At 53.8% G+C, this 15,866-nt stretch overlaps 1 protein-coding gene across 1 annotated transcript in view; it reads right to left on the bottom strand.

The window, feature by feature from the left end:
* Window positions 1-3,022: 3,022 nt before the first annotated feature.
* Window positions 3,023-15,866, bottom strand: part of ABLIM3 (actin binding LIM protein family member 3) — a 143,686-nt gene continuing 130,842 nt past the window's right edge. Inside the window, exons 17-21 of the mRNA XM_075543154.1 lie at window positions 15,088-15,146; window positions 11,511-11,571; window positions 10,788-10,795; window positions 10,167-10,247; window positions 3,023-4,541 (exon numbers count right to left, since the gene is read on the bottom strand). Of these exons, the coding sequence (XP_075399269.1) occupies window positions 4,428-4,541; window positions 10,167-10,247; window positions 10,788-10,795; window positions 11,511-11,571; window positions 15,088-15,146 (323 nt within the window). The 3' untranslated portion in view covers window positions 3,023-4,427. The remainder of the gene's footprint in view (window positions 4,542-10,166; window positions 10,248-10,787; window positions 10,796-11,510; window positions 11,572-15,087; window positions 15,147-15,866) is intronic.

Here is a 15,866-nt window from a genome sequence, read left to right as displayed (position 1 = left end):
TGCACAAGCTCTGCATGAACGTAATGAAGGGTTCTGAATTCCCATTATTTCCTCTACTTCCGTTCACCTTCCGCCTGTCCCACTATCATGCTCACACTCCATTCGGCTCTCAGTAATTCCTCTCGGATACATGGCTCTTGATCAAGCCCCACCTGGCATTACACACCCTCCTCACCAATTTTAGATCTCCTGATGTTCCCATATCTCTGAGTTTACTGGCTCCCCACTCCCTCACCCAGCCCCCTCCTCTCCCATGTGCCCTGGAACCAGAGGTCCTATAATTTTCTCCTCTGGATTGTTCATCCTGCCTATTTTACATAGACAGACATAAGGCAAAAGAAACAGAAATAAAACAATGAAACCAAACCAAACCAGAGAAAACAAACAAACAACAGATCGTTCCAGGTCGGTCTGCTGACCCATATGTATGTTTTCTGATCAAGTTTGATGAGGTGCCAAACCGTGTCCCCTAGGTCAGAAGCCTATTTTCAGGATTCCTCTGGGACTTGGTTACTTTGCTCCCCTTGCTGCCCAGTTGCACTCCCTCTGAGTTTCACCCCACTGTGCCTGGGGCAGACTGGGATCACTTTTTGCACAATGTCTCCAGTGCTATGGGGTCAGTGAGGGAAAGTCAGGTCTCGTGGCGGGGCTGGCTGTCCTCTCTAATGCACTGGCTGCTCCGAGTACAGATGTTGTCCCAGGGGCTTGGTGGGCCATGGTAAGGTCCACTCTCTCTCTTTCCCTCTTAGTTCACTCCTGTGGGGTCTGGACAGGCCTGCCTCTCTCCCCAGGGCTGTCTTCTTCTGGGGAGAGGGTCAACATAGCTCAACTTGGGCCCGGCCCCATCCACCTGTCTATTAGTTTGCTGCTCCGTGCCAGGATTTTGGTCTGTGGAACATAGTGTCACTATGAATCCATACTGACTCAATGGCACCCAACCACAACAACCACAGCAGCAGCAGCAGCCGCAGCAGCACGTATTGCAGGCATTCCCAGAGTGTTTGGTAATGTGCACTGTGAGTCTGTACAGGAAGCAGCAGCACTTAAGCGACGTTTTTGTTCTGTCCTCTTTCCTCTGTAATTGCGGTGCCCCAAGCCAAGCCAAAGTCACTGTCATCCAGTCAATTCCAACTCATGGTGACCCTGTAGGATGGAGCAGAACTGCCCTGTGGGTTTCCAAGGCCGCAACTCTTCACAGGAGTGGAGAGCCTCATCTTCATCCCACGGAATGACTGGTGGCTTCAAACTGCTGACGCTATGGAGAGCAGCCCAACTCATAATCCACTGCAGCCCCAGAGCTCCTGTATCTGCATGACAAAACGTTTGCCAAGGTCTTTGACCTGTGTAATTCAGTGCAGTCGATTATGTCCATCACGTTGTAAAAGCATCACTACTATCCTTTTCTAAATTATTCCACCAGCCCACCTTCACCACCACCACCGCCACCACCACTTAGTGTGTGTGTGTGTGTGTGTGTGTGTGTGTGTGTTTATCCCCATGCTTGAAGCACAGGCACTAAGTATAGGCACCTACCCACTGGGCGTTTCTCGTCTGTCCGTCTCTCCTCTTCCTGGCCAGGAGGGTGTCACCTCCCATGATCAAGACTGAAATGCCAAATACTCGATTCCTCAGCTTTTTGCACCCCGCACAGGGGCACAGTCCCTGTTCATAGTCAATGGACTGAGGGGACGTCTCCTGAGGGCTTCTGGGAGTTTTCCTGATTGAAAGAGACACACAGAGGGGTTTTTCTTTCCTGTGTTTTGACGTGGTTGTGTGAAGGCACGGCGCCTGGATCAGAAACAGCCCCTCGCAAACGTGACAGGATATCCTGGAGGAGAAAGTCAATGTGACAAGGAGGGTGGGGCGAGGTGTCAGCAACCTGGGTGCTCAATGGCGTCACCAAACCTGGCACCCTAGACTTTCAGTTATGCAAGACAGTAAGTGTGCGCATTGCTTAGGTCATTTTGCATGGGCAAAGTGACTTTACTCAGCGGGACAAGCACCCTAATTTTCCCCCTGGAAAGAGTGGATACGCCGGCCTGTCCAATCAGACAGGCAGGGGAGAGCTCTCAGCCCCACCAGTGGTCATTACATGTCCTCCTCAAAGCCGTTTCCTCACTTGGGAGATGGTGAAAGTAATCGGAGTGGCTTCCTGCTGGGCGGTTGTCGGGGCTGTAGTGAGATAATCGCTGTCTTGGCACATAGTTGGTGCTCACGAGTGAGGAATTTTAATTATTATTATCGATCGCAGAATTAGTCTGCTGTAGTTCTGGACACACTCCCCAGCATATGACAGCACAGAGTGCATTCCGCCCGAAGCCGTCGGAGCCATCCGGACCCCTTTAAACCTTCTCATTTTACCGAAGGAGAACCTGAGGTCAAGCGAGGGGATGCCCGCCCTCCGGGCCCTTGCATTTTGAAACACATGCAAGTGCCCATCTCCCCGCCCCGGTAACTCATTTCCACTCACAACGGGACACAGAGAAGGACACAGTCTGGGCTGAAATGATGTGCTTTTATGGGAAGCAAACAAACAAAAATATTCAACAATCAAAGCCCTCCAATCTCGCCAAGGTCTCAATCAGTGGTAATGAGGCAGTTTCGATGATCGTGACTGGCTGGGGACATTTCTAAAGGTCAGGAAAGTTGAAAGACATTGGCCAAAAGAGAGAAGTTTCAGGGAGGGCTGACATTTGACATGTGAAGTGGAAGTACACTCGATCTCCCCGCCGGTCCCTCCGCCCTCCACCCCTTTCACTTCCAGTCTCTTCCCGGTTCACTGAAGATCATCCTTCTTTAATTTGCTCAAACACTGTCTCTTCCAGAAAGCGTCCGCTGGTCTGCAAGCAGTTCCATGGGCCATTCCGGCAAAGCCACGCCTCCTCGTGCTCCCGCCCATCACTTTCTGCCTTACGTTCGGGCCTGGGTACAGTTTAACTGCCCCCCCCCCCGCCCCCCCACTATCAATAGGGCCGTGTTGATTCATCTCAGTGTCTGCACCCCTCCCCACCCGGTGCTCAGCATGCAGCAGATGCTCAGTGAAGGTGTGCTGAGTTGAACTAAGGTCTACGTTTACTGTGTCCAATGACCAGCCTCTTGAGAGTCCTTACTTGTCACCTGCACTTCATCCTTCCTCCACGACCTCAGCCTGGCCTGCGGAAGGTGGCTTCATGGAGGGAGAGTTTGGGGAGGGGAGGAGAGAAGGTTAAGTTTTCCACTCCTGCTCCCGAAGACAAGGAGGCAGGAAAGGCAGCTCCCAGGGGGAATCCAGGATGGTCCTGAGCGGCGCTGACCAGCCCTTCATTTGGAATCTCAGAGGGAAGGCATCCTTGTAAAAAACTCCCCCCATGAAAAAAAGCCATGTGCACAGAGAGGCCTGAGGACTGTCAGGGGACCAGGGGCCAACAGGCACAGACCTGGAGCCTTTCTTGGGCACGTGACGGGCATGGCCTCTCAAGAGGGTGGCTGGAGATGGAACAGCTAGTGGATCAGGTGGAGCTGTAGTGGGGACGCCAGCCCTGTGCTGTGTTGAGGTGTCAGGCACATAGATTGTAGTAAGGCGGAAGCACAGGCTGCAGGACAGGACCCTCTCCTGGAAAGAAAGACTGGAGGCTGGGAGGAGGCTAGGAGGAGGGGGGTGAGGGCAGCTCCAATTCCAACAGGCGTCCGGCTCTAGCCCCTGCCCCAGGGACCTCCCCTGCCTTCCGTTCTCCAAGTGGGAGCCAGCCAACGTGGCCAGGCTGCAGGGCCATTCAGAAGTGGGGAGGGAACACACGTGCCTTGTTTTCTTTTCCTACCAGGAGTCCCTGGTTCAGGCAAGGGAGAGCGTTTAAGGATACAGGACAGAAAGAGGAAGGTTACACAGCTGTGGAGAGGCCCGCCCCCCGCCCATTGCTGTTTACTGGTGTGAGGAGGAAATTGGAGGCCCCAGCTCACAATGGTGGTCCCATCACCCCCAGGACGCGCCTAATTAGGGGACCAAGAAAAAGTTCCTCCCTGCTCTCAAAGGCGCTCTGTGACTTTGGGAGATCCCTGCACCTCCTCTGTGGGCAGCCCCCAAGGTGCTGCTGACTGGAAGCCCAGGGCGGGCTTCCAGGGCCCGGGATGCAGCCAGGAGGGAGGCTTCTGCAGGCGCTGCCCTTAGGAGAGGGAGCTGGGTCTCAGGGGACAGATGTTACAGTAGAAAAAGGATCCCAAGAAAAGGGCAGGAGTCCCCCTCACACCCCTTCCCAAATCGCACAGCACTTAGGAAAGAGAAGATGAGGCGCATCATAAGGTCTTGATGGCCTGGGCTCGCCTGGCAGCGCAGACAGCGCGTCTCAGGGCAGGCCGCGTGCCCCACCGCACGAGGGCAGTCCCGCGCTTCAGGATAGAGAGCTTACATATGTCTTTATATAAATGCACATATATATTTATCGAGCCTCCGCCTAGAACAGCCGGGCTTGCTTCTTCAGTTCATTCCGCTTCCAGAGGGCCAGCCGGTCAAACTCGGAGATGGTCATGCCGAAGACTTGGTAGAACTCTTCCTGGGATAGGTGGCGCTGAAAGGAGGTGGGAGGGGAAAAAGGGGACAGTGTGAGCATGGAGATGGCAGCTGGGGGTGGGGGGCAGGAGGCAGGGTGGTCACTCTGTGCTCTTATTGGGTCCCTGGACCTGGGAAGGCCTGTAATCTCTATTTGCAGAATGAATGTTGGAGAGATGGAGCGGGGCGGTGTGTGTGTGTGTGTGTGTGTGTGTGTGTGTGTGTTGTGTGTGTGTGTGTGTGCGTGTGTGTGTGTGTCGGGGGCCTCTGCAGCTGGCTAGAGAGGCCTTCCTCTTTGCGGCTTCTTGTACCCAGGCTTCCCCTTGCCTGGTCTCCACTTCAGTGGGACTCATGATGTCCCTAAGCTTCTGGTCCACCCACCTTTCTGCATTCCTGCAAGTTGAGTCCTAACGAAAATTAACCAGAAATGTTACTCCCTCCTCTTTGAGAGGTAAAGGAAGGATTGTCAAGTTTTTAGGGTGCATTTCTCTATCTATCTATGTTAAGATTTTAGGATATAGATGTATATGTGCATCCTAACACACACACACACACACGCACGCACGCACGCACGCACGCGCGCGTGCGCGCGCGCGCGCGCGTTCCTAACTGCAATGTCAGTAGTTCAAGACAGAGCTGTCTATAAGAAACCCAGGAGCGGGCATTGCCTCTCTGGCCTTCCCAGGGCAGGCCATGAACACAGTACCGTTGAAATGGGATTTCCCAGGGGCTCCTTTCAATACTCACCAGCCCTGAGCAACACCCACGATCCCTTGCTGCATTTCTATTAGGCTCAATCGTTTATAAACACAGTCTCTTCCTCTTTCTTTTTCTCAGCCAACCCTTTCGACTACCCTGGAAACCAGGCGCTGTCTTTTAGCCCAGCTGAAGAGGAGAACACCAGGGCAGAGAATTAAAGTGACGGACCTGTGCGAGGGGGAGAAAGGGCCGGGGCATGGAGTGGTGGTGGGAAGGACCACAGGTAAGTAGCCAAGGTGGGAGCGATGCCTGGCCTCCGACCTCACATGCACAGGGCGTGTTCTATCCCGGCGGCTTGCCCCATTCGGAGACATTCATCACGACATCTTTTCATGGCGGGAAGTTGCGGCAACGCACAGGGTTAGAGAAACAACACGAGGCTGGCTGCGAGGGTGACAGCAGGAACAAGACCTGCTCTGCAGGCACAGAGAACGCCGGGAAGCCCTGTGGGGTGTTCTCCTCTGCCACCTGGGGTCGCTGCCAGTGGAAACGGGCCTGATGGCACAGGACAGCCACCGTGTCAGTCCACCTCACTGCCAAATGCATCTCAAAAACACCCCTTTCTCACCCAGGTCTCGGAAGCACGCGAGGGAGAGGCATGGCCGTGCCTCAGACTCCCTTCATCCAACTCGAGTCGACAACCAGAGGCCCCGCTGGTCCCTGGATGCCCTGGGTGGGTTTCTCTGACGAAGGGGTTGCACATTTGGCTGTTGGGTGCCCAAGTGTCCATCGGTCTGGAGCCCTCGCTGTTCCTTCCGGCCAGGGCATGTCCGGATCTGTTCTACTGGCACTCAGACGAAAGCCCGCCAGCTTCTCCCCTCTGTCCCTAACAGTAAAGGCCGAGGGAGATTGTAACACACCAAGGGCGCCTCCACCCAGTTGTTACTGACTCACAGTGACCCTACGGGACAGGGTCCAACTGCCCCGGTGGGTTTCCGAGACGCTACCTCTTCAGGTGGGTAGGAAGTCTTGTCGCTCTCCCATGGAGCAGCTGGTAGTTTTGACCTGGTGACCTCCTGGTTGGCAGCCCAACCGTAACCATAACCATAACCGCTCCCCCAACAGGGCTCTCGAGGGAAATCCTAATGGAGGCTGTTTTGGGCTTTTGGTGGGGCAAGGAGCTGTGGGTGACACTACTGATACTTTAGTAGGCTTTTTAAAAACACATGAGGCTTGAAACAAGCGAGTGGGAGACGAAGCCTCAGGCATCCTGGTGGCACCGTGGTTAAGTGTTGCTAACTGAAATGTGGGTGGGAACTCACTCAGCAGCTCCTTGATTGAAAACCCTTGGCTGTCTGCTCCCAGAGAGGTAGAGCGTGGACACCCCCGCCCCTGCCCGGGGCAGCTCTACGCGGGCAGGTAGGGCTGCACTGAGTTGGGCTGAATTCGACGGCACCCGGCAACCATGGACTCCGCCTCATGAGTCCCGGTGGTGCAATGATGAAGCGCTGGCTGCTACCTGAAGACAGCAGGGTTCAAACCCACCTGCTGTACCTCAGGAAAAAAGACTTGCAAGTGGGACTCCTGTGACAGCCCAGGAGCCCTGTGGGGCAGTTCTACTCTGTCGCATAGGGTCGCCATGGGTCAGCATGGACCCCATGCTTCAATTGAAGCCACAACAGACTCAGCATCAAGTATGGTCGTCCATGAGAGGATGGGGGTGGGGGAAAGCAGACTAAGACCCCTCCCTCCCTTGACAAGCCAGCTTGAGTTGCCTTCCTCCTCCAGCTCCTTAGACATAGACCACCTGCCTGCCCATGCACATGCTGCCAGGTGCCAGTGTGAAGACCAAGAGCACAGGCACACCTGCATGGCAGACCTGGTCAACCACTTCATCTCCCTGAGCCTCCAGTTCTTCCTCAGTAAAGCCAGAGCCTTCCAGGTCCTGCCTCCTGGACGCTGCATGAGATGGTGCAGTCCGGATGCTCAGCCCAGAGGGCGGTGTGCGGTGTGCATGCCGTCTAGAGTACCCGTCACGGCTGTAATCGTCTTTCCACGGGTCTGCCACCTGGCCCCCAGTCATGTCACCTCTCTGCTCAGAACCTGTAATGGTTCCTCATTTTGCTCAGGCAGAAGCCAAAGGCCCTGCAACAGCCCGTGGCTCCAGAATAATCCAGGTCTCCTTCCTTCGACTCTCGCCTCCTGCATTCTCCCCTGTGCTCATCCGGGCTGCCTCCCACCTCCCGCTGCCCTCGAACACACCAGATGCGCCCTTGTTACTGCCTTGCCATCGGTTGCCCATTCTGCCCTGATCACATCAGAACCCAAAGCAGTTGCCACTGAGCTGATTCTAGGTCAGGGAGAACCCATGTGTGTCAGAATATAACTGAGTGTGACAGCGTTTTGAATGGCTGATTTTGGGGAAGCAGTTTGCCAGGCCTTTATTCTGTGGCACCTCTAGGTGCACCTGAATTTGCAGCCTTTTGTTCAGCTGCTGAGTGAGTTAACTACTTGTGCTGTTCAGGACTCCTCCTCTCCACAGAAGCATGGCTCACTTCCTTACCTACTTCAAGTATTTGCTCAAGTTTAAAAGGAAACCTACTCTGACAACCCCCCGACCCCCATTTAAAATGGCAACTCCTGCCTCCACCTAACTCCCAAGCCCCTCTCTCTGCTCTCCTTTTCCTTAGCACTCATTACCGTCTACCATGTCACAGCCTTTATCTTAGTTCCAGCTAAAGGAAGGATGCCTGTTGCAAGGGGGCCGGGGCCTTTGCCTGTTTGGTCTGTAAGCACTGCAACAATGTGTCTAATAGCGCCTGTATCCTAGGCACCTATAGCCAAACCTAACTCACTACCATTGAGTCAATTCTGTCTCCTAGTGACTCTGAGGGAAGATTAGAACAAGCCCTTTGCCCTTCTGAAGCTGTACATCTTTATGGGAGCAGAAAGCCATATCTGTCTCCTTAGAAGTGACTGGTGGGTTTGAACTACTGACCTGGTGGTTAGCAGCCCAATGTGTAATGCACTATGCCACCAGAGCTCCTAGCACCTATAACAGTATCTCACATACCTAATATATTCTAAGCACCTATAGGGAGCCCTGCTGACCTAGTGGTTGCTTTTGGGCTGCTAACCACAAGGTCAGTGGTGCGAAACCACCAGTGACTCCGTGGGAGAAAGATGAGGCTTTCTATTCCCACAAAGAGTTATAGTCTCAGAAACCCACAGGGGCTGCAGGGTGCCATGAGTTAGAATCAACCGATGGCAGTGAGTTTATGTGTGAAGACCTATAGCAGTATCTGGTATATAGGTTTTCAACAAATAGTTGTTGGATGGCTGGCTGTCTGCACTCTGAATTTCCTGAGGACAGATTCAGGATCTCCCTCTGTCAGCCTCCTCCCTGAAGGGGCACAGTGAGCTAGGGCGGTGCCTCTAGCCCAGTAGCACCAACTCTGGTTACACAATAGGGTCCCTGTAGCTTTAAAAATATCCGATGTCTGTCTTGCCCCACTAGATTGTGATTTAACTGGCCTGGGGTGAGTTCCAGTGTGGGTATTTGTAAGAAGCTCCCTGGGTGATTCCAGCGCTTCTGGGTGTCCTGCTGGGACAGAGGAGAGCAGGGTGGTTCAACCATTTCCATGTGGTGGTGGTGGTGGTGGTGGGGTTCCCGAGGCCAGCTGTGGGAGCTGTCCCTTCAGCACCGCAGACACTCACTGCTAGACAGTGAAAGGAGCTGCTTGTAGATGTGGGAAGGATGGCTCACTTTCTGGGCTGTGAAACCCAGGATGCAGGGAGGGCTGGAAACCCTCTGACCCCCTCACATCCTCCAACTCCTGTCTCAGTCCTACAACCAGTTGAGTTGCTCTGACCCCAGACAAGCCCACGGGTGTCAGAGGAGAACTGCTTGCTCTAGGGTTTTCAATGAGTGATTTTGTAAAAGGTGATCATCAGGCCTTGCTTTTGAGGTACCCGTGGGTGGATTTGATCTTTCAGCTTTCCAGTTTAGCAGGATGTGTTCACCACCTGGGGATTCCTTGTCTCTAGCTCCCATCCTGAGCCCTGTGCTTGCTCTGTGCTCTGGAGACAAGAGTGAGGGAAGCTGGAGGCAGAGGGGAGACATGCCATGTGCAGCAGGCATGGGAAGCTTTGGACCACAGGGATTCCTGTGTAGACCTCTGAGGAGAAGGAGGCTAAGGGGATGGGAAGGGCACTCTAGGGAGCAGGAGGGGCACCATGGAACAAAGGGCCGAGAGTGTTCATGATCTGAGGGGCCTGCGGCGAGTGCTCCAGACCAAGTAGACTGAGCTGCTGGCACCCCAGGTGCCAAGTTCAGGCCCACCCTGGGCCTATATGTCATTCCCTCGGCCTCGGAGGCTCTTCTCCCTCCACGCATCCATCCAACCCTGCCTACTTCCACCATCCATCACATCCTTCCTCTTTCAAAAGCCTAGGTCAACCGATCCAGACCCCTGTGGTTCTTTCTGAGTGATCACGTTCTAACATTCATCGAGTACTGACTCCTGTGAAGTGCTTTGGGTACGTGGTCTCAATGACCACATGAGTCAAGCTGTTGGCCCACCTGGGGCCCAGTGCTGCCCCCCTTGTCCTGCCAGGAACACCTGTTTTCTGCACAGTTCTTCATAACACCAGTGGGTCTCTTCTCTGTAACCCAGATACAAGACCCTGAGAGCAGGGAACCAATCGAACGCTCTTCCTACATCTGTCTGCAGAAGCACTGGCCCAGGTGTGGATACCTATCTCTGTACATCACAGATGCTAACTGAATGGAAAAGACAGCATCTCAGAATAGCATGGGGGAAAACCTAGGTCTACGACTTGGCCTTGCCCATCAGCTGTGTGGCCTTACAGTGATATATTCTCTCATCCTGCCCTCCAAGCAGGGGGGAGCTGGAATCCCTTCAGACCCGAAGCCTACACTCACCTCCAAACGAGTCCGGTCCACATCCTTGGGCAACCGGTTCCTTCCTCGTGTGGTCACCAGCAGCAGCTCGTAAGGGTAGATCTAAGGAGGAGAGGGGGTCTGAGGAGGAATGAGGGGCTGTCTCTAGCTTGGGTGAGGGTGCGGGCGCCTTGTCCCTTCCAGCCACACTGGATGTCTGACCTCCCTCTTCTATCCAGATCAGGACAGGGGCTCAAGTCTGGAGGGATGGTGCAGGGTCTGCCATCCCTGGGGTTGCCGAGCAGGCTCAAGGTACCCCCTCCCAGGGGCAAGGCCCCAGAGCCCCTCTAGTGCTGCTCGGCTGGGTGGCATTAGGCAGTCATGTGGGCACAAGGCCTGCAGTGTGTGTCACTCTTTGGCCATTGGTAAACATCTAGAGAGCCCTTCAGGCCCAGGGGACTTGTCTGATTCCAGGCATTAAGAGACCTAGGGTGGGCTGCTGGGTCAAGGAGGAAGGGAAAGGCTAGTCTGGGAAGGACCCTTGGGGTTACTCATCCACGTTCTTTCCCCTGTGGAGCCAGTGCCTTCACCCGCCTGCTGGGCCCAGGCTAGCCAGCCCTATCAGGGTTCCGGAGACCTGCGAGGTCCACGAACAGCGTTTACCTTGTACTCTGTAGAGAGGAGAGAGAGAGACACACACACACAATGAAAACCCATCAGGCTGCGTGCTGCATCCCTCCACGGGCCTGTCTCCACCCTCTCCTCTCCTCTCCTCTCCTCTCCTCTTCTCTCCTCTCCTCTCCTGACCAGCCAGAGCCCCTGGCCTGGCTGAATTCATTCTGCAGGAGAATCAAGTCTTGTCGGAGCACAGCTGGTGGCTGGAGTGAGGGGTTGGATTGGCCTGCAGATACGTGTCTTAGAAACAACGTTTGAGATACTTGGAATAGAATGGGGGGAATCTATAACCCTGAAGCCTGTGGGTGAGACCCTCCATCCTCTGGAGGAACCCCTGGGACTTTGGTGCGGGCCTTGCTCCGGCCTGCTCTGGGGGCTGGTGGAGACTGGCGTGGGGCCTCCCGGGCAGAAAGCAGGCAGCTCATGGAACCTGTACTCAGGGCAGTGTGCATCTGGCTTGCTTCTTGCCCCTGGGGCTCGCGGGTGCCTCTAGTTGAGCAGTGTGAGGGAGGACAGCATGCTGGTGGCTCTGGGGATGCAGATGGGATAATCACCCAAGGACCCACCACCCACAGCCCGCTATGCGCTACGCGAGGATAGGGAAGTGGAAGGAGAGGGAGGGAATGGGATGTGAGAGTTTGTGGGAGGGCCAGCATCAGTGATAAGCGGGGAATCCCAGCACCCCTCCTGTGGAGCCCGGCTTGTACTCACCTCGCATGCCCCAGTTGACGGCATTCATGCTGTCGTAGTGGAAGAGGTCTGCGCTGGGTGTCTGTGGGAGGACAGGAGCCAGACAGCTTGAGGTCAGCTCACTGCTGACCCCTGGCATTCTCACTGCCTCCAGCAGACAAGAGGTGGGAGAGCCCGGGCCTTCTTAGAAGCCACGGTTTGAACTCATTGCCTAACCCCTAGAGTCTAGCAGAAGACCTGCCACATAGGAGGGGGCGTCAAAAAGTTTGTGAGACAATGGGATTAAAAGATCATGAAATTTTCCCATGGACTTTTTGGAGCCCCACTGAGTAGGTCTTTCAATAAACAAATACCCATCTATCTGGTGAGTTTCAGCTCATGCTGTGGTGGTTACACACTTTCATGTCAACTTGAAGATCTGCAGTAGTGTAGGGGTGGGGTTCAATCTGTCAATCAGGTCGCGGCCTGCTGGTGACTGCTTGTGGGCGTGGCTTTCTCATAAGAAGGGCTCGGGAACCTCCCCCTCAATCTCTGCCTTCACCTTTTAGCTGGAGAGCCACTCTGAGACCTGCCAGAGCTGCCACCGTTGAATCCACGGGCCTTTGCACCCACTGGCCGGTCATCTTCCTGCATGCTGGATCATTGCATGTGGCTGTGTGAGTTGATGCGAGACTTATGGACTAGTATTGGACTCATGGCCTGAATCTGGACTGGGCTGGGATGTTTGCTTGATCTATGATTACTCCTTGATATAAATCTCTCTTACACATATATGAGTGTCTCCAGATTTGTTTCTTTAGTCAACCCGGCCCAACACACGTGCTTTCATTGCTCACATGCTGCCTTTCTTATGACATCCGTTAGACCCACTCCACTTAAAAGTGCAGCTTGCCCCTCCCCTGAAGAAGGTGTCCACAGGCTTCAGCTGGATCCATGACAGGAAGATGCATTGGACAGGAGATGGCTAAGAACCAATGGCCTGGCCAGAACATGAGAAGGGGTGCCCCTCACAGAGAGCCCACGGGTCTTTACTAAGCGGGCGGGGATGGGGTTGCTGAGTAGATGGAAATAGCAGGTGCCTTTTCCAAAGGGATAGCGAGATGAGTTGGAGGTGAGCCTTCCCTCCAAGATAGTTAGGCTAGAAGGTCCTGGAGATCCTGTAGAGATGAAAACAGGGGAGCCCAAGAGGTGCAGGGGTTTACTTCAGATCATCAAGTGATCTCAAATCAGGTGGTGTTGGATCAGGTGGGGCTCTAGACCTGGATTCTTTCACTGAAGTCCCCTCATAAAGTGTGCGAGGAGAAGGCAGTGAGACCGAGACTCCAGATGGTTAAGGGAAAAAAAAAAAAGGTATGGGAGAGGGAGATCTGCAAACACCTGTGAGGTAGTTAGTGATTGTACCAGCCTGGCCGATAAACACACGTGGGATTAATTGAAGGGCGGAGGGATAAATGGCTCGGTGAGCCTCACCTCTCTTGTCTCTTGCTCTTTGATCATCGGACCAGTGTGCGGCTGCCTTTTACTTATTCTGTGCCTCCATTTGCAAGCTACACTACCTGTGGGACACCTAACCTATGGACTATGTCACTGTAATCTGAGGTTCCTTCAAGACCTGCTTCACCATACCATTGGAATTTACATCTCTTGAGCTGGGGACTGTCGGACCCTGTCATCTGGCTGACTGTTGGTGACCTGACTGACTGTTTGCTGCCTGTGCCCAGATAGCCTGAATTGCTCTACAGAGGACTACCTGGCAGCCCTCAAGACTTGAAGGACTGCCAGTGTCTCACAGCTGTCTCATGGGAGTGAGTTACACTGAGCCATTTGTACTGCTTTATAATTTAATTCACTGTTTATTTCTTATCTTATATATCTATCTGTATAAATATATATAAAATTATTAGTATTCTGATTTTGTTTCTCTAGAGAACCCTATCTAACACAACCTACTTAAAAAAAGAGAAGGTACTCAAATCAATCCCCTAAACTTCCACCATAGGGCACGGGGCTGGGTGAGGGGAGGGCAGGGTGGAGGGGGTGCATCGAGGGAGGGCAGGGAAGAGAGTAAACTAACCTCAAGCAGCAGAAGAGAGACATTCATAGAGAACCGAGCAGTCACAAATGAGATAGAGAATAGAAAGAGGGGAGTCAACCAAGTCAAAAGTTGGTCCTTTGAAACTAGCAAGAGACCCCAGGAACAGTAAGGGCAGTAGCACTGTCATGAGGGGAAGGGGAAGGTAGAGGAGAAGTGGGAGAAAGGGGAAACTGATGACAATGATCGAAGTATAAGCCATCACCCCCACCCTGAGGGAGACAAACAGCAGAAATGTGGGTGAAGGGAGACAGTGGACGGTGTAAGATATAAAAATAATGTATAATCTATCAAAGATGCATAAGGGTGGGGTGGGGGGAGGAAGGGAAAAAGGGGGGAGCTGAGACCAAGGGCTCAAGAAGAAAGAAAATGTATTGAAAATTATGGTGGCAACCTATGTACAAATGTGCTCGATACAATTGATGTATGGATTGTTATAAGAACTGTAACAGCCCCCAATAAAATGATTTATAAAAAAGAGAAAATATTGAGAAAATTCCCTCAACATTTTTTCTATAGCGCTCAATACCTTCAAAGCGTTTTGTAGAACTTGACTTAGTTCCTATGAACTGTCTGTTTTCTGTTTTCCTGTACCCAAGGATAAGCCCCACAGGGCATGGTCCTTCTCTGCTTCGTCCCTGAGGCTTTCCACACACCCAGAATGTGCCCTGGCTTCCACAGTCCCGCCCCCTCCCCGAGTGCACTCCTGTGAACGAGTGTCTGTCCTGACTTGGGGTGGTGAGGCCCGGGGCCCACGCTCCTCATCCGGCAGTGGTTGATCAGCGTGTGCTCTCCGCCAGTCCCTTTGTTGTCTGTTCCCTGGCCGTCCATGGCATATTTCATATCTCATATACTATGGACATGTCGGAAGAGACCAGTCCCTGGAAGAGGACCTCTTGCTCGGTAAAGTGGAGGGGCAGTGGCAGAGAGATGGTGCCTGCCACAATGGGCTCAACCGTAGCACGGTGGCGAGGATGGTCCAGGACCGGGCAGCGTTTCGTTCTGCTGTGCACAGGGTGCGATCATGCAGCACCCGCGGGAAGCCCAAGCCCAGTGCCCATGCCTTAATGAGGTCCCTCTCCAGCTTCATCTCACCCAGCCCCTCCTCACTGGCTCTGCCCCTGCACCACACCGACCAGGGGCTTTGGGTGTTTCTGACAGATCCTCTCTGGGGAGACCCCTCCCTTCCTCTGTTTAGGTTCAGCGCTCTCTGACCCTCTCTAAGGGTAACCACCTCCCAGGGCTGGGCTACTTAAAAGAGTTCCCACTTAATAAGCATCGCGCCGAAGGCCGGGCACACAGGAAGTGCCAAGTTAGTGTTGTCCAGCACTGCAGGCCGCCCGCCGAGGGCAGAGGACGAGGGAGGGCAGGGTTAGCCACTGCCGTACAGCTGTCCAGGGAGCCCACCCACGCGCCCAGGCTTCACCCTTAGGCAGCCACCCTAACAAGCGCTAATGCTGGAACTGTGCTCGTCTTGGGGCAGTGCTCCCGCCGGGCCTCTCTTACCCTGTGCAGCCCATTTCTCCGGTAGGCAGGCAGGGAGGCTGACTTGGAGATGAGGGGATCTGAAACGAAAGAGCCAGAGCTGTCGCGGGGAGCCCTCCACCAAGGGCCCCTTGCCCTCAGGGCAGCTGGCTGCAAATGGCCAATATGACCCCTACCCAAGGACCCCTACCCAGAGACCACCAGACAGCACCCCTTGCTCTCCAGGCTTTCGACTTGACACTTTGGGATGCTCCATGCCAGCAAGACTTCCAGCCCATGGAGGCCCCCGCTGCCTCTGCTCTGGCTTTGACCCGGACACAATAGGCTCCTACGAGGCTAACTGTGACCTCGCTTCAGGATGCTCTAGACCAGTGTTTCCCAAAGTGGGCGGCACTGCTGGATCCAGCTGGGCGTGGCGGCAGGGTGGGGTGGGGTGGCGGAGTCTGCAAAGGCAGGTCCTTCCGCTTTCTCTTGGATATGGCTATGTGACCAAGGCACCGAGCAGCCTTTTCTGCAGGAGTGGCAGGCTGGATACGGTTTGGGAACCCAGGCTCTAGACCAGCGGTTCTCAACCTGCGGGTCACAACCCCTTTGGGGGTTGAACGACCCTTTCACAGGGTCTTCTAAGACCATCGGAAAACACATAAATAGTTCACAATATATAATTACATGTTGTTTTGTGATTCTTCCCTATGCTTTAAGTATGTTTAATTATGTTCTATTTGCAACAATGAAAAGACAGTCTGAATATCAGCTATTTACGTGAAAATTCATAACAGTAGCAAAATTACAGTTATGAA

Source organism: Tenrec ecaudatus, chromosome 2, assembly GCF_050624435.1.
Source record: "Tenrec ecaudatus isolate mTenEca1 chromosome 2, mTenEca1.hap1, whole genome shotgun sequence".
Lineage (NCBI taxonomy): Eukaryota > Metazoa > Chordata > Mammalia > Afrosoricida > Tenrecidae > Tenrec > Tenrec ecaudatus.
This window is presented reverse-complemented; position numbering and strand designations above follow the sequence as displayed.